This window comes from Tachysurus vachellii, chromosome 8, assembly GCF_030014155.1.
Source record: "Tachysurus vachellii isolate PV-2020 chromosome 8, HZAU_Pvac_v1, whole genome shotgun sequence".
NCBI classification, from domain to species: domain Eukaryota; kingdom Metazoa; phylum Chordata; class Actinopteri; order Siluriformes; family Bagridae; genus Tachysurus; species Tachysurus vachellii.
Window position 1 is genome coordinate 7088867 of NC_083467.1, and position 24109 is coordinate 7112975.

General features: G+C 38.6%; 1 protein-coding gene and 1 long non-coding RNA gene across 3 annotated transcripts; both read left to right on the top strand.

Annotated features, from left to right (window-relative positions):
- The first annotated feature begins 474 nt into the window (after positions 1 to 474).
- On the top strand, positions 475 to 2892 carry LOC132849957 (uncharacterized). The gene is made up of 3 exons (XR_009648947.1): positions 475 to 633; positions 1093 to 1185; positions 1945 to 2892. It is a non-coding gene; the product is annotated as an uncharacterized LOC132849957 (long non-coding RNA).
- Positions 2893 to 3356: 464 nt separating this feature from the next.
- On the top strand, positions 3357 to 23631 carry senp7 (SUMO specific peptidase 7). Of its 2 annotated transcripts, none has more exons than XM_060875994.1 (21): positions 3357 to 3509; positions 5523 to 5662; positions 6869 to 6961; positions 7912 to 8027; positions 9329 to 9941; positions 12934 to 13225; positions 13488 to 13654; positions 14890 to 14997; positions 15118 to 15151; positions 15388 to 15594; positions 15753 to 16027; positions 16423 to 16562; positions 17036 to 17152; positions 19752 to 19871; positions 20146 to 20238; positions 20375 to 20532; positions 20630 to 20670; positions 20770 to 20813; positions 22041 to 22109; positions 23063 to 23213; positions 23317 to 23631. In XM_060875994.1, the coding sequence occupies exons 2-21, from the start codon at positions 5552 to 5554 to the stop codon at positions 23485 to 23487; spliced, it is 3120 nt and encodes a 1039-aa protein (XP_060731977.1). In that variant the 5' UTR covers positions 3357 to 3509; positions 5523 to 5551; the 3' UTR covers positions 23488 to 23631. The 2 variants fall into 2 exon arrangements, with proteins under 2 accessions (XP_060731977.1, XP_060731978.1); XM_060875995.1 differs by having other exon boundaries at positions 3368 to 3518; positions 5527 to 5662.
- Positions 23632 to 24109: the final 478 nt, after the last annotated feature.

The window sequence follows — 24109 nt, forward strand, 5'->3', positions numbered from 1 at the left end:
TTGATGAATAATTTATAATCCACACATTGTTTTAAATTGACCCTGAGATTGAAAGCGTGCGTAATGTGCGTGCGTGCAGGCGTGTTCCCTGTAACCTTGACCAGGGTAAAGCAGTTACTGAAACTAAACAAATGCACACTTTCTTTTAGCAATCTATTCTCTTAAAGCATTAGAAAAACGTAATACATATACAAAAAATATATTTAAAAAATGCTAGTCATGACCTGGTGACATTTGGGGACGTTGCAGAACAATGACATCTTGTGGACACGTTCTGTATTAAACATGTTGATTACATAATTGTATATTAACAAAAACTGACAATGTGGCTTATTTAGCGAATTATTAAAATGCTTTAAATAACTGCATATATGATCTTTGGAAGCAGCTTGTGTTCAGATTTTTAAGGAGAAATCTACTGACTTTTTGTGCTGAATTTCGTGTCCTATAGCGATTGGCTGTAAGGAAGAACACGTGCATCAGTTCAGTTCCATAACAAACAAGTGTGTCGACAACACGGAAGTTAACAAGACCACAACAAGCGACCTTTATTATTATCGGTTTATTTTCTTTACATTCTGTATAACAGGCGTTTTTAAAGCGTGTCCAGAATGGTATGACTTCTGATAAAAGGTGAGCCCCTTTTTAAAACATTAAACATATTTATTCATCAAATAATTACAAAAAAAAAAAGTATTTGAGTTACTAATTTTATAGTAAATACTGACCGGTCTTTTAAAAAGCCATAGTTATATTTCATAGTTAGAAAGACATTAATTTTAGTTCAGAAAATTTGTAGTGTATTAGTCAATTTTATACAATAACATTTGTATATATTATACAATAATAAATAGTGAATTAATAAATGTTTATATAATTTAATAATACATATTATATTATATAATTTTAGTATATATACAAAATATTATTATAATAAATAATAACAAAACAATTCTGTGTAGACATGATTAAGTCTGGGCAAAGTTTTTCATTAACCTGTGAATGAACCAAAATGAATTGGTGTCCCATAGACCTGTTATACAATATCAGTGTTCACAGGTAATAAATAATGTGTGTGATCTGTCCTTTCAGCTGGTGCCTACGTGGCGCGGAAGATCGCTTCCGCTGTCCGTGGTACCGAACAAAACGCTCAGCCTGTGCGCACGCTATGAAACCGGGCACAAGGTGGGTTCTGTTCGAGTCTCAAGGTGTTCGGATAGTGAGGTAGGAACGTATATAGTACCAGGGGATCACATCACGTGACCTGACAATGACGCATGAACATTGGAGGTTATGTAGGATGGAATAGTGAGCAGAGCAAGGATAGACATTGTACTGTAGGTATCTGATGCATAAACTTTGGTGGTCTTGTGCGGTTGTATTTGCTGTATTTAGGTGCAACAGGTTTCCAAGATGTCTTATAACAGCTGGAAATATATATATAGTCCACTTTTTCAAACACTTTTGAATCGATATAGTGTCATGGAAATACCACGGTAGTCATAAAATGGAGAAATATGGTTATTCTGGTATAATGATGAAATTATAGTATATGTACTGTAGTTCCCACTGCTTATATTTTATTTGAAATTTACAAGATTAGATGAAAATTGACAATTACTACCTAGATCTTATCACTTATTATTTTATCAGGAGAATCTTTTGCAAAGCCAGAAGGCATAAATGTTGGTATTCTATGGCTCTAATTGTGTCCATCTGTTGTTTACATACAGTTTTTAAGATCAGGTCTTTTTTCATATTGTATGTTGGTCTATAACATTGAGTAACAGTGAAAATATCACATTTCTAATTGTGTGTGTGGTTCTGTGTGTCTGTGTGTTTTTGACACACATCTGAGTCTGAGATGAGCAATAGATGTAAAATGTTTAGGAACTCTGATGAAAGTAAAAAGTAACATTGACAGATAATGTGTTTGTGTTTCAGATAATAAGCAACAGAGTCAGAAGTGGTTAACAGCAGAGGGGACGTCATCTCCAGATGATGGTGCAGTGTGTGTGCCTACCACAGACACTGCAGTGCAGAAACATGGCTCCTGAGGTTAAAGGTCACGCTGGTTCTGGGTGCTAGAGAATAAAGCAACATTCCTTGTGTAACAAAACAACATTGTCCTCAACTTATGCAGACTCAGTTTCAAGTTGCATATTTGCACTAAGAGTGCTAACCATTTATTTATAATGGGAATCTACAAGTCCTACTTGGGTCTATAGAAAAAGGAGAAAAAAAACAGTGCTAGTATCAAATTCATGCAAATGTATGTTATATTCTACAAGTGTCTGACCAGAATGATCAAGGTCTGGGAATTTCCAAATTATATCTAAAGTGTGTCCAATAAAATACAAACATTTTACATTTCACTTATTAAAAATTCCTTAATTGGATTTAAAAAAAAGTTAAAATGTGGTCAAACCTTTTAATTATTGGGCTGATACATTATTACTTAATACTGATATATATTTCTTTTGAACACATTCATGGGGAAAAACAAACTTTATCAACCCGGATTGCCTTGCGTGACTGATGGATGCTGTCAGTGCCTGCCTCTCTCTCTCTCTCTCTCTCTCTCTCTCTCTCTCTCTCTCTCTCTCTCTCTCTCTCTCTCTCTCTCTCTCTCTCTCTCTCTCTCTCTCTCTCTCTCAGCTGTAGAGTGTGAAGGTCTGTTCATCAACCTCTGACTCAGAGACAGTTCAGATCTGAAATTTTCCTATAGCTGTAATATTTATATTGAATATCTTCTTGATAAACATTGCTGTTGTATGTATACACATTTCTTAGCATTTACAGTAAAACCTGTTAAAAACAGTAGGGATGGAATTGTCTATTGCATCAAATATTCATATATTGGGTGAAAAAATAAATTTGTTTCAAATCAAAGTGTTTTGCTTTTTTTTTTTTAAAGTGTTTATATAATAAGCTCAGGGTCTGATCATTTGTATGTGATTCGAGCTGTGTAGTTTGTGGAAAAACCAAATAATATATAATTTTTAATATAATAATATATAATAATTTTTAATATATAATAATAAATTTTATAACTTGTATATAGCTTTTCGATTTGCGTCATCATTCCATAGAGGCAACAATACAAACACACTTTTTTTCAAGCATTTCTCTCGTCTTTTTTAATTTCCCACCCATTTTATGCGCATGGTTGCTACGCAATACTATCAGCTTTCTTATCCAATCAAGTAATAGATCTAAGTTTCAACCAATGAATCAACGGGTGTGTATGAGTTTCAACCAATTGACGTTTGGAAGGCGGTACTTTTCAGAATACGGGTATGTAAAAATAACGTTCACCACTAGAGCTCAGAATCATTACGACTTCCGGTTTATAGAGGAAGTTTTTATTCAGGAAAAAAGACGTGCGCTCAGACAAGAGTGTAAATGGCTCTTTTATCAGTGGAGTTTTAATTTGTCCGTTTTATTTATGTTTTTTATTGTTTTTTTAATCGTGTATTCCTGTATATAGCAGTCTTTTCGCCCGCAAAGTGAGTACGAGATAAAATATAAAAGCTGAAAGTGTATAATATTGAATTTATTAGCCTGTTAGCTTTCATGCTAAATAACGAAAACTTACTGTGTTCACAGACAATTAGAGAGAAAATGAGCGGTCTGTTTCTACATGTATTTACTTGTTTGTTTATTTTCTATATTGGCTTCTTTGTACTGCTTGTGTTGGCCACGTAGTTTAGGTTTTATTCCAAACATAATAATAAAACCAACAACAATAATATTATTGTTGTCGGAAGCAGCAGTAGATTAGCTACAAGTGGATGCAATGTAAACATTTATTATTTGTACAGTACTGTGCAAAAGATTCAGGCAGGTGTGAAAAAAATGCTGTAAACAAAGAATGCTTTCAGAAATATAAATAATGACTGTTTGTTTATTTCTGTCAAGTTACAAAATGCAAAGTGAGCAAACAAAAGAAAAATCTAAATCAAATCAATATTTGGTGTTACTACCTTTTGCCTTCAAACCAGCATCAATTCTTATAGGTACACTTGCACAAAGTCAGGGATTTTGTAGGATTATAGTCAGATGTATGATCAACCAATTATACCAAACAGGTGCTAATGATCATCAAAGTAACACGTAGGTTGAAACCCAGTCATGAACTGAAACAGAAACCGCTGTGTAGGAGGCTTAATACTGTGTGAGGAACAGCCAAACTCTGCTACCAAGGTGAGGTTGTGAAAGACAGTTTCATGTCATGGCAAGATTGAGCACAGCAACAAGACACAAGGTAGTTATACTGCATCAACAATTTCTCTCCCAGACAAAGATTTCAAAGCAGACTGGAGTTTCAAAATGTGCTGTTCAAGCTCTTTTGAAGAGGCACAAAGAAACGGGCAACGTTGAGGATCGTAGACGCAGTGGTCGGCCAAGGAAACTTAGTGCAGCAGATGAAAGACACATCAAGTTTATTACCCTTCGAAATCGGAAGATGTCAGGCAGTGCCATCAGCTCAGAACTGGCAGAAACCAGTGGGATCCAGGTACACCCATCTACTATCTGGAGAAGTCTGGCCAGAAGTGGTCTTCATGGAAGAGTTGCAGACAAAAAGCCATACCTCCGACGTGGGAACAAGGCCAAGCGACTCAAGTATGCACGAAAACATAGGAACTTCGGTGCTGAAAAATGGCAGCAGGTGCTCTGGTCTGATGAGTCAAAGTTTGAAATATTTGGCTGTAACAAAAGACAGTTTGTTCTTCGACGGGCTGGAGAGCGATACAATAATGAGTGTCTTCAGGCAACAGTGAAGCATGGTGGAGGTTCCTTGAACATTTGGCGCTGCATTTCTGCAAATGGAGTTGGAGATTTGGTCAGGATTAATGGTGTTTTCAATGCTGAGAAATACAGGCAGATACTTATCCATCATGCAATACCATCAGAGAGGCGTATGATTGGCCCCAAATTTATTCTGCAGCAGGACAACGACCCCAAACATACAGCCAAAGTCATTAAGAACTATCTTTAGCGTAAAGAAGAACAGGAAGTACTGGAAGTGATGGCATGGCCCCCACAGAGCCCTGGTCTCAACATCATCCAGTGTGTCTGGGATTACACAGAAGATCTTGTAGTTCTACAAGATGTTTGGAATAACCTACCAGCAGAGTTCCTTCAAAAACTGTTTGCAAGTGTACCTAGAAGAATTGCTGCTGTTTTGAAGGCAAAGGGTGGTCACACCAAATATTGATTTGATTTAGTTTTCTCTTTTGTTCATTCACTGCATTTTGTTCATTTATGAAAATAAATGTTTAACACTTCCATTTTTGAAAGCAGTCTTTGTTTACAGCATTTTTTCAAACCTGCCTGAAACTTTTGCACAGTACTGTATATCTGCAGCATGTGTGTAGTTGTATGTAATGTAAACAGTCTGGAAATCACTTTAAGAAGAGAAGTTTATATCTCTGTGGGGCTGAAAGAAAGCATACATGTCTGATAACCTGTCTTGTAACATGTCTGGTAACCTGTTCTGGTCATCTCTGCTTCTACAGCTTAAGGAGTAATTAAGCTGTCAGCCACAATGCCTCATGAAAAAGGTCATCTCTCTCCTATAACTGACGGTGGAGTTGTCCCTGTGGACCACAGGAAAGCTCTGACAATCACACAGAGGGGAAAACTTGACAACTGTCAGGTACGCACTTTTTTGTAAAATGTTTTTCTGTTGGTTTGGAAGATTCATACGCATCCAGAGGAACCTGACCAGCAGAAGTGAAGCTCCATTGTGAGATAAAACAGAGATAATACCTACAAATAACTAAAGTCAAGCTTTGTACTGCCATGTGATTGTTACAGAATAGTTGAACTGTGATCATTGCAATTTTATGAATGAAGAAGTGGCATTTGTATGAATGCACTAATATAAATGTTATATTTTTAAAGTAAACCCATGATCAAAACTCAGTTTCTCTTGAATCGAGTATCTGCAAACATTTGTTTTGAAACATAATTATGGCAGGTGCCTTAAGACAATTTGTCATGTCAGTAAATGTTATACATGCTTATGCCACAAAATATGTCAAAACTCATCCATTACCGATCCAGTTTTTCAGGCTAGTATCAGATTGGTGCATCCCTGCAGGTTTTTTTTTTTGCTCTATTGTTCCCTTCAAACATGGTTCTCCATGATGTACTATATGCTACACAGTGACACAAGATGATAATAAATACAGACAATAAATTATGGTGAAAGTATTCTCGATAGAGGAACTGCATGTACAGCATGAGCTGCAGTATAAAAATCCAAAGTATGTCAGTGGTAGTATTGTATGAAATGAAATGTAATTAACTGACCATTAGACATCAAAGTTGTTCATGAATCTGTAGACCTAGACCAGATACTCTGTAGTGTTTATCCAAATGGGAATGTGAACATTCATTCATTCATTCATTCATCTTCTACCGCTTATCCGAACTACCTCGGGTCACGGGGAGCCTGTGCCTATCTCAGGCGTCATCGGGCATCAAGGCAGGATACACCCTGGACGGAGTGCCAACCCATCGCAGGGCACACACACACACACTCATTCACTCACGCAACCACACACTAGGGACAATTTTCCAGAGATGCCAATCAACCTACCATGCATGTCTTTGGACCGGGGGAGAAAACCGGAGTACCCGGAGGAAACCCCCGAGGCACGGGGAGAACATGCAAACTCCACACACACAAGGTGGAGGCGGGAATCGAACCCCGACCCTGGAGGTGTGAGGCGAACGTGCTAACCACTAAGCCACCGTGCCCCCGAATGTGAACATTAACTACTTTTTATGATGTTTTAAAGAAATTCTCAATATTAGTGACTTATTACCATTGGAAATGTTTGTTTTTGTTTGTCAGATTGGAAATCCACTGAAAATCCACGAGAGAAAAGTAGCCATGGATGAATATGCAGATGCGGATATGGCAAAACGTTGCAAAAAGCTCCACAAGGTGAGGAAGATAAAAAGGGAAGCTACAAAAGCTGCATATTGTATTTGTAGCTGTACTGCAACTGTAGCACTGATGATATCCTTATAGGGCACTTTGTTAGGTAAACTGCAATAATACTAGGTAAAGCCTCCCTTTTCTTTCAAAACATCCTCAGTTCTTCATAGCATGGATTCCACAAGATGTTGGAAACATTCCTTTGAATTCTGATCCATGTTGAGATGATTGTATCAAATAATAGATATTGTAGGAGCACTTTCACTTTATCGCAAAGGTGATCTACTGGATTCTTATCTGATGACTGAGAAGATCACTGAAGTACACTGAACTATTGTCATGTTCATGAATCCAGTTTGGAACGACTTTCCTGTTGTGACACGGTGCATGTTATGAAGAGATTTACATGCTCAGCAAAAATACCCAAATTGACTGTCGCATTTAAGTGACGACTGACTGTAATAACAGACCTAAAGTGTGGTAAGAAATCATTCCCCTCACTATAACACCACCTCCACCAGCCACGACTGTTGACACAAGACAGGTTGGATCCATGGATTCATGTTGTTGTGCCCTTTAAGATGCTTTTCTGCTTACCACAATTTTACAGAGTGGTTATTTGAGATACTGCTGCCTTTCCTGTCTGGACATTCTCCTCCAACCTTTCTCATCATCAAGGTGTTTCTGTCCTCAAACCAATCTTTCTCGCACCAAAAAATCATGCTATAGTCAGGTTCAAGAGATCACATTTTTGCTCTATTTTGATGGTTGATGTGAACATTACTTGAAGCTGCCGGCCATATCTACATGATTACCGCTGCCACACAGTTGGCGGATTAGATAATCATCAGAATGAATGAATAGCACCTAATAAAGTGCTCAGTGAGTGTATGTTACAGCAATCATTGAAGTTATTGTGATTTCATGTTATCATGATATATATTTGCATTTGTTAGATCCATTGGACACAGCTAGCAGCCAATGGAGCGTCATCTGAGTCAGACCATCGCCATAATGGGAGACAAACTGATGAACAATACCAGAATGTTTCAGCTAAGTTGGACATTAAGAGGTAACAAACATGTTCTTACACTTAAAAGCGGCCTCAATTATTTGCTACTCTGCAGAACATCTCGGCAGAAATATGTAGATTGTGGCAACCACACAAGAGTGTGAAGTCAGTATTTTGGCTTGTATACTCAGTGTCTGTGAGCATAAGTGAAGATGCATGCAAAATGTGTCCATTACCTAGTAGTGTGTTTATTAACAATGTATAATCTCAGTCAAGTTCACGTCAGTTCCAGGTTGTTACACTACAAATTGTGAAAAAGTGTGGGGTCTTTTTGTGCACGGGGGATCACTAAAGCTTCATGACAGAGCTTTGTAACTAGATCGAGTTACGTTTCAAATGGCTATGATTGTGAAGTTTGATCACAAAGTTATGACACACACACTTAAACACAAATTATTTCCTTTCACATAAATTGTTATGCCCTCTGGAAGCAGTCACAGTGTCTTTGCTTTGATTATTGGTGTATGTGTATCCCTTTGTGCAAGTTTTTTTTTAAACAGTTACTTTCAAGCCATGTACTAGCTCTTGTTAGATATTTTACAGTAGGCTAAAAAAAAGAAATGTACTGAAACTTAATGTTGTTTGCTGTTATTCATAGCTGTGAATATGAGAGCGCTGTGTATGTTATCTGTCTCAAACACATTGATGTCCAGTTATCATTTTTATGCTAGCTTTCTTTACCTCCCATTCCTGTTCATTTAAGGAGCTGTAGAGTGTGCTCACAGACACACACACACGTGCGCGATCACTTATCATTAGCTCACCTATCTCATATAGTCATGTGCTCATTGGCTGAGCAAGATAAACAGACAGCAGTGTTTGGCCGAGTAATTCATTTAATAAATATTTTTGTTTAGAGTATGATGTTGTAGAGCGCATCTGAATACACACGTGCGTTTACTTATTTTAATTATTAACTGAAGAGATTTTTCGCTTCCCCAGACTTTCATAGGTTAAAAAAATGAGGGAATGCCATGACAGCTCAGTTTGTTAAAAAAGGTTAAAGGTTATTTTTGTCACATTGTTTTGTATATCCATGATGTAGGGAACTGTTTATATATGCAAGTTATTACAATAGTTATGAATACGTTGTGTGTTGAGAGATAACTGTACTGTCATGTTTTTAACACTGATTAATTTGTGCATTAAGACTTAACATTATACTTTGTACATCTAGAATTGTGATTATGTTACTGACATTTTATACCTGTGAGGCCTGAATATTTCATGCATTTGCTGTTTTGTGCCCCAGTCCGGAAGGTCAGCATTTGTATATTTATATTCATTTCCTGTTGTTTTAGTCGACAGTTGAAAGTGATCTTGATGGACGTTCTCCAGACAGAAGAGGGACAGAGATACCTGAGTAGCTGTAAGAGTTGTAAGATACATTCATCTCTTAAAAAGGGATCACGGGAGAGGTGGAGCGAGAAAAGACACTCAGCAGAGCACAGCACAACCAGAAGGAGAGCTAATGTACCTTGTAAGGACCAAACTAAGTTTTCACCTTTCAAACTTACCAGCTGTACATCTTCTAATTTGAATGATTCTGCACATGCTGAGGAAAATGTTATGCACCTTTCCAAAGAAGTCCAATCTCCACCAGCCAAAAAATGCAAAAGATTCAACAGTTCACTAAAGCAAACAAAACATTCTGCATCCGATGAGGAAGGATCCTGTTCACTTAAAGAACGTGTCTCCGCACCATGCAAAGAAAGTCAGAATATGTTGCTTGAACACAAAAAATCATCTGACACCACAGAGGATGAGTTAAGTCCAGTTGAGGAAAGCTACTCCCCGAGGCCTACGTTTGTCAGCTTAATCACAGCCACACACACTTCATCAAAAGATAAGCAGCCAAGTGGCTTTCTCAGAACAGATTACCAAGACTCCGAAAGTGAAGCAGTTCCCAGCCAGGTGAGGTTTCCTAATAATTTGTAACATAAAACACATTCTCTAAATGAAAGAGTCTCAGATTTTCTTTTCCTGAAACAAATTCAACGGTTGCTCTCGGCATAGATTTATTTTATGAGCATACACTCATGAAGCACTTCATTAGGAACTCCTGCCATTTCATGCAATTATCTGATCAGCTATTTGTGCAGCAGCAGAGCAATGCACAAATCAGATACGGTTCAGTGGTTTCGGATAACGATCACATCAAAAATCTGAACGAGGAAAATGTGATCTCAGTGATTTTGACTGTGGCCTGAAGACAGATGGGCTGGAATGAGAGTTACTATAACTGGGTCTTTAGGGTTTACTCAGAGTGGTGCGATAGAGAAAAAACCTTCCAGTTCTGTGGACAAAAACACCTTGTTGATGAGAGAGCCCACTACAGAATAGCCAGACTGGTTGGAGCTGGTCGAAAAGGCTGTAGTATCTCAGATAACCACTCTGTACAATTTATGTTAAGCTGAAAAAGCAGATCAGACTGCACAGCATGTCAAAGCTTGAGGCAGATGGACACCAACAGCAGACGGTCTACATCAGGTTCCACTTCTGTCAGCTTAGAACAGAAAGCTTAGGCTGCAGTGGGCACAGACTCACCAAAATTGGGTTTGTTAATACCAATCAGTGCTTGAATGCCAGAGACTATTAAGATTTTAAGATCTAAGATTTAAAGCGTTTATTGTCATATGCACAGTAAGGAAACAAGTTTCCCAGTACAATGAAATTCATTCTTTGCTGTCCACAGTGAATGCCTGACAAGTACAAATAAAACTATGTAAAAAAAGTAAAAATCAAACACATACACACAAATACGAACATAGTTTGTGAATAAAAAAAATATAGAAATATGGATTAACATTATCCACAGTTCAATTTTCATTCAATTTGCACAATGTTAATGATAGAAAATTAACAGTATGCAGTGAGATGCAGCTACTTGATGTAACAGCAGTAATAATAATAAATGTGCAATACGAGGAGGAGCAATTTAGTTCAGCTGATCTATGAGATGGATAAAACTAGTCTGTGTCTTCTAGCTACCCGTTTAAGAGTCTAAATGCTAAGGGAAAGAAGGAGTCCCTTAGTCTGGAGGTCCTGCATTTCACACTCCTGTACCTCCGTCCTGAGGGTAGGAGTGTAAACAGTCTATGTTGGGGATGGTTGAGGTAGTTAAGAATGGAGGCAGCTCTCCTGTGGACTCTGCGGTGGTAAATGGTCTGTAGAGAGGCAGTGGAGTACTGATGGTCTTCTCAGCAGTCTTCACCACTCTCTGCAAATGTTTGCGGTCCCGCATAGTAGTGCTGCCATACCACACCATGATGCAGTTGGTTAAGACACTCTCAATAACACAGCTGATCTTAAGTGGCATGTCAAAGTTCCTCAGCCATTTGTCTGTGTTGAGGGTGAGGTTCTTGTCCTCACACCATGTCACAAGACTGGCCACCTCCCTCCTGAAGGCCGCTTCCTCCCCGCCGGTGAGCCATCCTTCAGGATGATGTTGTCCAATTCTGTCAGACTGCGGTCTGCCAATCAGAAAGCAGAGAAGCCAGTCGCAGAGTGATGGGTGTAGTCCTAGTGTAGACGGTTTGTGTGTGAGTTTATGGGGGATGAACTGTAGTCAATAAAGAGCATCCTGATGTAGGTGTCTTTATCTTCCAGATGAGGAAGGAAAATATGGAGGGCAGCAGCAATGGCATCTGAGGTGGACCTGTTGGGCCTTTATGCGTACTGCAGGTGGTCCAATGTGTCCGGTATGCTGCTCTAAATATAGGCCAGCACCACTCTCTCAAAACTTTACGATGATTGGATTGAGTGCTACTGGTCTGTAATCGTTCTGGCCGGTCGAGAGGCTCTTCTTGGGAAGGGGGTTGTGTTCTTGAAGCAGGTGGGTATGGTGCTCTGACTGAGTTAGAGGTTGAAGATGGAAGTGAGTACATCAGCCAGCTCTGTAGCACAAGCTCCGAGGGCCTGACCAGGGATATTTGAGCAATATTGCTGACCATGTGCATCTCTTCAATTTACCCCAGTTCCCTATTATTGGCTATACTTCTAGCACGATGATGCACTATGTCACAAAGCAAAAGTCGTCTCTGACTGGTTTCATGAACATGACCATGAGCTTGGTGTCCTTCAGTGATCTTTTAAGTGCCTTGACCTGAATCCAGTAGATAACCATTAGAACGTGGTAGAACAGGAGATTCACAGCATCAAAGTGCTAATAAACAAATGCTGTAATTGCACCATTCGTTTTCAAAAACCTTTGGAATGCAGGCCATGAATAACTGAGGCTGTTTTGAAAACAAAGTGCAGGACCTACCCAGTTTGAGTACAGTGTTCCTAATAAAGTGCTCAGAGTGTATGATACATTCATTCATTCATTTATTTCATTTATTTATTTATTTATTTATTTTGGACTATTGATTGCAGCAATTTTAAAAGCCACTGCTCTGTAGATTGCAAGCTTATCCGTCCTCCTGGAGCTAAGAAGTGGTTCTCTGTTGTGGATGTTGTGGAGTCAATTGTTTTGTACTGTTTGGTTCTTCTTTTGCTTTAGCATACCTGATTCCGTGAAGTGGAACTGAGAGCTTCTGAAATAACTGTATTCTTTGGTTAGTGACATATCAGTGACAGCACATTTGGAAGGGAGGGTAGGCACAGAGAATTGTGGCTGAAACAGAGACACAATGAGCGGTTTTCAGGTGATGAGCGAAATCAGTTTGTTTTATTCTCTGGTTGGATATGTTATGAAACCCTAAATGATAAGCAAAGCAGCAGAAGTTAAACAATACTGTATTCTGTGTGTATTCTCCAACAAGTTTTATCTAACAGCATTCAACACATATCCAAAGTCCTCAGTTTGTGCATGGTTCAAATAGCTTCAGTGGTAAAGATTTCATTTATTCAGGTCGGTGTGTCAAGATCCTTAGTTTAGTCTAATTTTGTTCTGTTTCTCTAGCAAAGTACTAGCAAAAATGAAGCACAAGAATGTGCAGAGGAAGAGGTAGAGATTGAACAGGAGAGTGAAGAGGAAGCAGAGCCTCTGCACCAGAACGGAGAAGTGGTAGATGAAGGGGGCGGAGCCAGACGAAGCGTCCTATGCCTGTCCACAGGGGCATCTGAGTGTCAGTTGCCTGATGGAAAAGTCACACCCAAATCCAGTGAAACGGCAGGATGTGCGGATGAGCAGCTCCTTGATTCGGAGTTTGTGGAAGTTAGACGGGCCTCTAAACCGCAAACAATTGAACCGAGTGAGTGAGATCCCAACAGCAGGCACAAATCTTTATAAAAAATGAATGAAGTTTTTATTAGATGCCTCTTTATATCTTCTGCAGACACCTCCTCGACTCGACTCGACTCCTAACTAATTTTTGCCAATCATTTTAATATAAACTGTGATGAGTAGAGATTTGTACACGTTCCAGCATTTTCAATGTTGCAGTAGTCTGGATTACTGATTCTTCAATATCGTACGCATGTGTCGAGAGTGTTTCACCTTCTTTTGGCTGTCAGTTGTTCTTTCCAGTGAGGAGGAAGAGGATGAGGAGGTTGGTGGGACATTACAATCCCAAGCACCAGAGGGAGACAAAGACCCACACAGGCAGCAAAATCCTGTACAAGCTATGGAGAGGAAAAAGATCCCAGATGCACATATGCAGCCCTGTGATTTGAACAGCCAGGTGGGCATTGCGGTCACATATCCTCTCAGAAATTAAGCAGAAAACAGCCGGATAGCGCTCTTCAATTTGATAGGGCTGTTCAATATTTTATACATTAATTATAACATGATTTTTTTTAAGCTCTCTAAACATTTCCATCACATGAAGTCTCCTTTCACAAGCTGTTTCCACAAGAGAAACCTACCTGTCTGACGAATGCAAAGAACCTGCTTGGAACTGGTTGGAGTTGGCTGAAAGTGGCACTTTGCGCAATTCTTCACTCTATACTTGCCGTTATAGGAAACGTCTCTGTCAGATCTTTATCAGATTTCTGATCTCTCATCTTAACTGTTTTAACCAAAATATATAAAAAATTTCTACTAACTAATAGTATTCATTTCTTAGTAAAACACGTTATATATTTTAAACCCTCCAACCAGCACGATGTAACTGTGCAGAACAGTGTATTATTCTTGAGCAGTTCCACTATCTGAAAAGTAGGTGGTGCTGCAGCACATTCAGCTCTCCAACTCCCCACAAACATTGTGCCTTGGGTGTGGGATGTTAGGATCATGTGCCATGTTCTATTAAATCCCATATGTGTCGATCTTAAGAACTGGCTGTAATACTCTCTCATTCTCAAAACAAGGGCTGAGCCAATAATGTTTTAAATGCTCACATTGTTGAATAAAATCATGAAGATTAAAGCAAATAACGTCACTTTAGTAAGTTTCGTGCAAGGAATGACAGTCTTCCCATTCCCAAATAGTAATACAAATGAAAGGCAGTACCTTTACAAAAGAGAACAATTAGTTAACAGTCAGCTTGTTGGGATCCAGGATTTTATTGTCTCTTAAAATAAACAACACAGACAATACTGTGCCAGCTACAAACATCAGTCACTTCAGGAATCTTTGTGACGTACATACAAACAAACTCCAGCGTGCGTGCAGAGATTGAGCTTCAGAGCAAAGAGTGCTTAAATTATTCGGTCCAGTGAGGAGACATCATCTGAAAAAAGCCACTGGGGAATAAACTGGTGTTTTGATGTACTAACTGAACAGTGACACAAGCTCAAATATACCACTTACTTCTAGGTCTCTGACTTATCTCGGGTGTTTTTTTTTCCTTTCCTTTATTAGTTAGGAATCGTTTATTAAAGGTGTTCACATGCCTTTCATTGGAAAAGGGAATCACCCTAAATTGACCAATATACATGGTAATGGTTTGTGTCATTTTTGCTGTGTCCTGTTTAGGATTCCAGCTTTGAGGCCTCTGCACTAAGTGGTTGTCCGATGATGGAGCTTCAGTTCTCTGCCCTCTACATGGGAAGCCTCAGTGCTGTGACTAATGGCCTTGTAAAGGTGTGACTAATAGCTGTACAACATTTTTCTACATATATACAAATTGGCTCAGATTTAGTTCTGTATTTATAACTATATTTATTTGCTTTATTTAAAAATATTCTATTCTCTCTTTTGTAGATCACAGACGATAAGATCACCATTTCATTTAAAGGTATATAAGGTGTTTGAGACAAATTTCTCAACACGTTTGTACTCGTGTATTCAATAGCGGTTTGAAGAATTGGGCGTTGCAGGAGTCACACTGTATCTCATTAAACTCTTCAATTGTTTTAAAGAGTTAACATTTATTTGTGGAACCAATTTATGGAGCATGTAAGTGTTTGAGAGCTGTGGAAACTGGTGCAAGTTAAGATGTGTTATATCTTTTATGTTTCATTTCCTATGTAGATCCTTCAGGTTCTGAGGTAAAAGCTTCCCTGGCGACAGCACATGTACGCAAGTACAGTGTTTGGGATGGGCATTTGGTGCGGGACAGTCGTTTAGCTAAAGAAAATGAAGTGCCGCCTTCATCTGTCCTTGTCTTATGGCTGGCTGAAGTTCAAGCACGACACCTGTCCGGCGAATTGTTTGTCTTTCAGCCTGGGACACACCCATGTGAGTCAGCCATACTGCTTAAAGATGTCTAAAATAGACAGACAGTTGTTACATGAAGTGTTTGGAATAGTATAAATCAGTGTGTTTATACACTCCGCAGTTTGTTCATACACTCCACCCCATGTTTTTTCTCTCTCCTGTCTTGCTCTGTGCTGAAGGTGAGGGTAGCACATGTGTTGCACTCTGTGTATGTGAACCCTTGAATGGAGTACAGGGTGCTTTGCTTGCCTCTATAATGGACATAGTAGGTCTCAAACTTGGAAATGCTGAGCTTCTGTCCCCGCTGACACACCCTGACAGTCTGAAGGTTCTGCAGAACAGCCCAGACTCACACATCCTCCAACTGTTGCTTCCCAGGGCAGTCACACATGCTGTCTCGTGTGAGTCCGGGACTGCGCCAGCACCAGCTAGCACAACTACAACCTCGACTAAGGTGTGTGATGCGCCTGTGCCTTTTGTGGTATTGTTTATACAGGCAGCACCAAATTATTATATTAGTACATTTTATCACATTTAATACTTAAACTATTTATCACCTTATTTAGCATTTTCTCTCAGCTACATGGGAGATTTGATGTACCATAAAATATTAAAAATAAATGCAAATAATCCTTCGGATATATATATATATATATATATATATATATATATATATATATATATATATATATATATATATATATATATATATATATATATGAGATTTAAAACCAAGATCCACTATAAATGTTATCTACCTTATGAAACATTAAAGAAAGCGCTTTAGCAGAAGCTGCATCAAATCTTAATTGTGCAGATTAAACAAAAATCATTGCATTGTGTGTGTAGGTCCAGGATTCAGATGGTCAGCCAAACTCCAGTGTCTACACCTTGTGTCAAAGCAGAGGTCCGGGTGCTTACAGTGTGTCCTTGGTGCATAAACCTGGAACAGATTGGACTCCATACCGGCACTGTGGTCCTGCACGAAGGTACACAGTCCAACTGTAACCACCTGTAACCAACATACCACAGAGTCAATGTCTGCTACTTTATCATTAGTCAATTTTTTCAGTCTTGGATTTTAGAGCTCATTGCTGTACCACCATATCATGATGAAGAAATGTATGTAATGTGAAATTGTTTACTTAAACCAGCGGCGTCCAATCTTATCCAGAAAGGGCTGGTGTGGGTGCAGGTTTTCATTCCAACCAAGCAGAAGCCACACCAGAGTCTACTAAAAGCCAAGAACAACTGATTAAACAGGTGGAATCAGGTGTGGGTTCTGCTGGTTTTGGAATGAAAACCTGCACCCACACCAGCTCATTGTGGATAAGATTGGACACCGCTGACTTAAACCATAAACCATGTTTGTAAGTGTGGTAAGCTTTGCTCCTGATTTTGCAGAGAATATGGAATAGATGTTTCCTTAAACATTGAGCCGGTTGATTCTATCTTATTTCAGGTTGATCCAGTTTCCTCCACCACCATCCAAAGGAGCCCTAACTGTGACAACTGAAGACCTGGAGTGCTTAGATAGCGGAGAGTTCCTCAACGATGTCATCATCGATTTCTACCTCAAGTAAGATGCTGCATTCACATCACAGTTTGGACCCAAACGCACTGCTAATTCTAATGCACATTTAGATTGTGAAAATGTCCTGTATCATTATTGTATGTTGAGACACAACATGTGCGCTACTTTAAAATATAACTGTTTGCAACCTGTGTTAATAAATCATTGTGCAGCTGAGTGCACAATTTTGAATCTTGTTTAGACCCAGATTGAACGTTAAAAAAACTGCTTCCCATACAGTGGGGCTCGAAAGTTTGGGCACCCCAGGTAAAAATTAGTATTAATGTGCATAAAGAAGATGGAAAAATCTCCAAAAGGCATCAAATTACAGATTAGACATTCTTATAATATGTCAAAAAAAGTTAGATTTTATTTCCATCATTTACTCTTTCAAAATAACAGAAAACAAAAAAAATAGCGTCTGCAAAAGGTTGGGCACCCTGCACAGTTAATACCTTGTACTGCCCCCTTTGGCAAGAATCACAGCTTGTAAACACTTTTTGTAGCCAGCCAAGAGTCTTTCAGTTCTTGTTTGAGGTATCTTCGCTCATTCTTCCTTACAAAAGTCTTCCGGTTCTTTGAGATTTCTGGGCTGTCTGTCACACACTGCTCTTTTAAGGTCTATCCATAGATTTTCAATTATGCTGAGGTCAGGAGATTGTGAAGGCCATGACAAAACCTTCAGTTTACGCCTCTTGATGTAATCCACCGTGGATTTTGAGGTGTGTTTAGGATCATTATCCATTTGTAGAAGCCATCCTCCCTTTAACTTCAGCTTCTTCACAGATGACATCAAGTTAGCGTTCCAAAATTTGCTGAAATTTTATTGAATCCATTTTTCCTTCTACTCGTGAAATGTTCCCTGTGCCACTGGCTGCAATACAACCCCAAAGCATGATTGATCCACCCCCATGCTTAACAGTTGGACAAAGGTTCGTTTCATTAAATTCTGTGCCCTTTCTTCTCCAAACGTACCTTTGCTCATTCCGGCCAAAAAGTTCTATTTTAACCTCATCGGTCCACAGAACTTGTTTCCAAAATGCATCAGGCTTGTCTATATGTTCATTTGCAAACTTCAAACGCTGATTTTTGTCGTGAGGACGTAGAAGAGGTTTTTTTCTGATGACTCTTTCATGAAGACCATATTTGTACAAGTATCTCTTTATAGTGCAATGGTGTACCTCAACTCCAGTGTCTGCCAGATCTTTCTGGACGGATTGTGTAGTCAAACGTGGGTTTTGACTTGCTTTTCTCACAATCCTGCGAGCTGTCCTGTCTGATATTTTTCTTGGTCTTCCAGATCTTGCTTTAACTTCCACTGTTCCTGATGACTGCCATTTCTTAATTACATTCCAAACAGAGGATATAGGCATCTGAAAATGCTTTGCTATCTTCTTAAAGCCTTCTCCTGCTTTGTGAGCGTCAACTATTTTCAGTTTCAGTTTTCTAGACAACTGCTTAGAAGAACCCATGATGCTGATTGTTGGGGCAAGGTCAGATGAGTCTGGGCATTTAAAACCTGGTCTTTCCAGACGATGATTGAGAACAATCCATGACACTGTCAGGTCTCAGCTTTCCAAAGGGGGTGGTGCATGCTATAAACGCTGCAGGGTGCCCAAACTTTTGCAGACACCATTTTTTTGTTTTCTGTTATTTTAAAAGTGTAAATGATGGAAATAAAATCTAACTTTTTTTTGACATATTATAAGAATGTCTAATCTGTAATTTGATGCCTTTTGGAGATTTTTTTTTCCATCTTTTCTTGGCTTCTTTATGCACATTAATACAAATTTTCGAGCCCCACTGTAGGTGTACAGTTCACCTTTAAAATAGCCTCCCATAATCATTTAAAAGCTTTTATGCTATGGCCTTAATGTTAAAATAGCTCCAAATTGATCTTTTATAGCAAGCTCAAGACCTTATATCCCCTTTTGATAAACCCTCTAGTATTAAACTTTCATTTGTAAAATTAGGTGAATTTTATATTTGCAAGTTAGTAGATCTCCAGGAGAACTCACAAACAGCAGAGAGATCAGAAAAGCAGCTATCAGAAGACCTCAAAATGAAATTGGTAAACTTTCATAAAGCTGGAGAGGGTCATAAAAAAGCATTTAGGGAAACAAGCACCGACTGTGAAGACCATAATACAGAAATGGAAGAAACATAATAACTCTCCCAAGGTATGGAAGACCAAGACAAATAACCTGAAAGAGCTGCTAGGAAACATGCTTGAGAGCTACGAAAAAAATCCAAAACAAACAGCAGGGGACCTGGAAAAGGTTCTTAGAGGCAAGTGGAATAAAAGTCCACCTCTGTACAGTCGAGCTCAGTCTACACAAGTCTGAAATTTTGGAGAAAGCAGCACACTTGGAATATTCTAAAGAGCATGTGAACAAACCAAATAAGCTTTGGAATAAGATTAGATTGTGGTATAATTTTCCATTATTTCACTACCACTTTTTATACAATCCTGGAACTTTTTTTTGTTGCTTTTGTTGGTTAAGGATGAACAAATGAGCATTTATAAAAATGTTTTTTGGTCATTTCAAAGTAAGGGGATGTAAACTTTTGCACTCATCTGTACATGTGTTTGTGTATGTTGTAGGTATCTGCTGGTACAGAAGGCACCTCGTGCTTCAGTGAGAAGATCTCACATTTTTAGTAGCTTCTTTTACAAGCAGCTCACACGGCGTGACAACGCTAATGAAGACAGCACCAGCACACCGTAAGTGGGCGAAGAAGTTGGTGGAAAGGGCAGAAAACCACAAATCTTGAACTGGATTACAGCTTTCAGAAAAGTACTGAATAACACAAATATATATTTTCATTCCTTGACCAGTCAGACTGCAGCTTATAAGAACAAGAACCCTCAGTGATGATGTTGTTATTATGCTGTATTATGAGTGAACGCAGCCCAAGCTATTTTTATGGAAATAAGCCAGATGATTTGGTTCATTTGTGTGTATCTGCATGCAGAATTGTCTTTGTGTGTGTTTTAGAGCCCAGCTCAGGAGGCACCAGCGGGTAAGGACATGGACACGTCATGTGGACATATTCGAGAAGGACTTCCTGTTTGTGCCTGTCAATCAAGAGTGAGTAAAATTCTGCGTAGATATTAAAGGATCATGCACAGCTTCTTTTGCTTGCATGAGATTTCTGTCTATTTGTATTAAATTAGCTGTAATATCATAGATAATTTGCTGACTTTTGTCATGTTTGTTATTGTAGAGCTCACTGGTACCTAGTAGTTGTGTGTTTCCCCGGGCTGGATGAGCCACAGTACGTGGAGAGAGGAGGCCATGTCTCAGATCATGATGGGACTGAAAACTCCAGTGATTCCACCGTTCAGAGTGAATCTCAGCATGGTGATGGAGACACAAATTCAGGTTCATTCTGAATGAATGATATTTATTAAGCATTATCTGTGTTTTCTTTTTGTTTATTATCGTACATTAATGGCAAACGTTTCCTTTTTCACCATAGATGAAAACTCTTCAAGGTCTGTTTCTGCTCCTGGTCCACCAGTAAGTGCCTGAAATATTTAATACAAAAGTATGTCATGTTTTCCTACTGTATAATATGTGCGTGTTGATATGCTGAACACTTTCACCATACATCTTTAGACCTGCACAGAAAATACCTGCCAACGACAGACTGTCTGTAAGAGGTATGTGTGAGACTTTGTGTTTTTTTTTTACCATAAGTTTTGACATGGTGCAGCCTACCACTATGTGGAGGTCTACGTTTACTTTCCATTAAAGGTGCCCTTCCACACAAAACCGTTTTTGCTTGGATTTTTTTATATGTGTTAGGTCCATATGTGTTTGTGTTGTGTCGTGTTTGTGTTGGGTCAGTTCTAGCCACTTAAAAGAAATAAGGAGAGAAATCAGGTCAGTTGGAAAAGCTGCTCAGTGTGACGTAGTAATGATTGAGCTCATTACTATTCATGAGCTCTCCCACTTGAGACCGCGCCCCCAGAATTCGTGTAGCTCAGTGAGTTTCCTTTACAGCAAGGATGGCTGAACGTCAACGGGCTTGTGAAGAAGCCATTCTGCCGCAATTCAAGGTGATTGTGAACAAATTTCCTCTAGCCTAGGCTACTTATTGCGCTGGGTGAATGAATAGTCATGCTCTCATGTCCTAGCGGTTAGCCAATCGGAGCCAAGCAGCATAGCTCATTTGAATATTCATGAGAACTGGCGCAAGAGCTGAGTCCTCCTGCAGGATTTCTATACCACACTAGAATGGCTTGAAACAAGGTAACCAAGGAATTATTTCCACAAAAAAATGTTACAGAGTTCATGGTAAACTTCAGACATTACCACAAAAGTAATGAAATACGTGTGGCAGGGCACCTTTAATGTTAAATACATGTGGCTTTTATTTTTGTTATGTATTTTTTTCTGTTGATGAATTAAGAAATATTACTCAAATAAATAAAAAACATAAGTATTTTTTTATCTTAGATTATGCAGATTATTCACCATATATACACATCTGTAAATTACTGTTTATAAGAATAGCCATATATTTGGATACAGCACATATCCTTCTGTAAATTTCAGTAAATCTGTATATTATGTTCATAGTACACACACATCTGTAAAATACTTCCATATTACCACTTTATTTAACTTATTTAAATCTTGTAAACACTGTATATCCTGCACTTGCTACTATTGCACTCTGGTTAGACCTAAACTGCATTTCGATGCCTTGTACTTGTACATGTGTAATGACAATAAAGTTGAATCTAATCTAATCTAATCTAATACCAGTCTCGTACCTAGCAAATTAGTTGCTACTTTAGCAATGATAACGTGGAGAATTTAACGCTACTTTAGAATAAAATGTATTAATACAGGTAATAAATGTGTCACTGACATATCTGCAGACCCTGCATTCTCATTATGGACTCCCTGAAGCTGTCTGTTCACGAGCGTATCTTCAAGCTCCTGCGCGAGTAAGTGTCTTTATCATCGTCTGATTAGCCGGTTCACTTTTTAATCATGAGACAAAAGGACTTGGTATTGCATCTCTATTTAAATAATTAACACAACTATTCTAAATCAGAGCTCTAGGATATTCTCACTGAGCACTTTATTAGGAACACCCGTACATCTGCTCATTCATGCAATTGTCTAATCAGCCAACTGTGTGGCAGCAGTGCAGTGCATAAAATCATGCAGATAAGATTAGCAGCTTCAGGTAATGTCAGGTGATGTAATCAGCCATCAGAATGGGGAGGAATTCCATCCAGTTTAACATCTTCTAATGGCTGCTTCCAGCATGATGATGCACCGTATCATATCAAAGCAAAAATCATCTGAAACTGGTCTCATGAACGTGACAATGAGTTCAGTGATCTTTGGGATGTGGTAGAACAGGAGATTCACAGCATGAATATGCAGCTGAACAATCTGCAGGAATTTAATGACGCAATCATCTAAACATGGACCAGAATCTCATCGGAATTTTCCTAACATGGAATCAATGCCATGAAGAATTTGTTTTGAGAGGAAGGTGTGATGCTTTGCGTAGTATTAGTGTAGCATTGCTAATAAAGTGCTCTGTGATTTTATATATTCTGTTTACTAGGAATGGCAGTAGCAATAGCTAATAACTCTAGGCTCGAGGGTTTTGAATTAGACAGTTTTTTGTGACTAAATTTATACTAAAAAGGTTCAATACAGTAAAGAACCTAGAACTAAACCCTGTGGTACTCCTGAGTGAATTGAATTTGAATTAAGACCCATTCTTCTCAACATTTTGGTAAGTTACACACTGCTTAGGCTAAAAGATTTCAAAGCTTTAAATAAATTTTAGTGTTCAGAAAACCTGTTCGAGATTTGTGTTTGAGAATTAAAAACATTTATATATTTTTACATACTGTTTTTTTCCTATTTGTGTGTTTAGGTATCTGCAGGCGGAGTGGGAGGTAAAAAGAGGTGGACATCGAGACTTTAGTGCAGAGTGGATGGTGGGATCCCACTGCAGAGTTCCCCTGCAAGACAACAGTAGTGACTGTGGTCTTTATTTACTGCAGTATGCAGAAAGCTTTTTACAGGTAAACACACATTTTAATTACATAGACATTTGCTCATCTGCTGTTCTTGGTTAATGAATGGGAGCAAATAAATGTACTGTACATGGGCTTTCTATTTTTGCAGGATCCTGTAGTGCACTTTGACCTTCCACTGAAGCTAGAGTCTTGGTTTCCACGACAGAAAGTACGTAAGAAGCGTGAGGAGATTCGAGATCTTGTGTTGCACCTGTACCGATTTCAGCAAGGCTCTCTGGGAAACTACAGCTCAGATGATGGAAAAGAAACAGGAATATAATTTAGTAACATGGAGCATTAAGGAAAGTTATTATTTTTTATTTTATTTATCACAAATCATTTCATTTTTTTAGGCCTTCTATGTGTTTCTATGCTTTTGTACACCTGAGTGGCAAAACTGTAATAAATTTTACATCATGTGAAATATCGTCTTGTTTACTCACAAACACCTTGTAAATTGTGAAGGATCCTAAATAACTCTGTGTGTTTAAAACCTGGGCTTGTATTCATAAAGATTTTTAGTCCAAAGAGTTTCCCCTAGTGATGTAATTCTGAGAAAATTCTTAGAATGTGGGCATTTCCCCCTGAAATGAAAGAGAAGATCCAAGTAAAGATAAAAGTTATTCATAAAGCATTTTAACCCTCAATAGAGCCCTTTGGGTCAAAAAGTGTTAGGAGCAGTGAGGAGGACATTTAAGAGGCTTAAGAGTTTCTTTAGCAGAGGAGTAAATGTCCGAAAGAGGTGAAGAGGGAGAAGAAATGTATTAAATGTATTGTATACAATAATTAATAATAATAATAGTGAGATAAAAAGAGGCTACAGATCCTGTAGTGATTATTTATGTGATCAATCATATTTGAGGTGACATCTCTGTCTCTCTCTCTCTCTCTCTCTGTGTGTG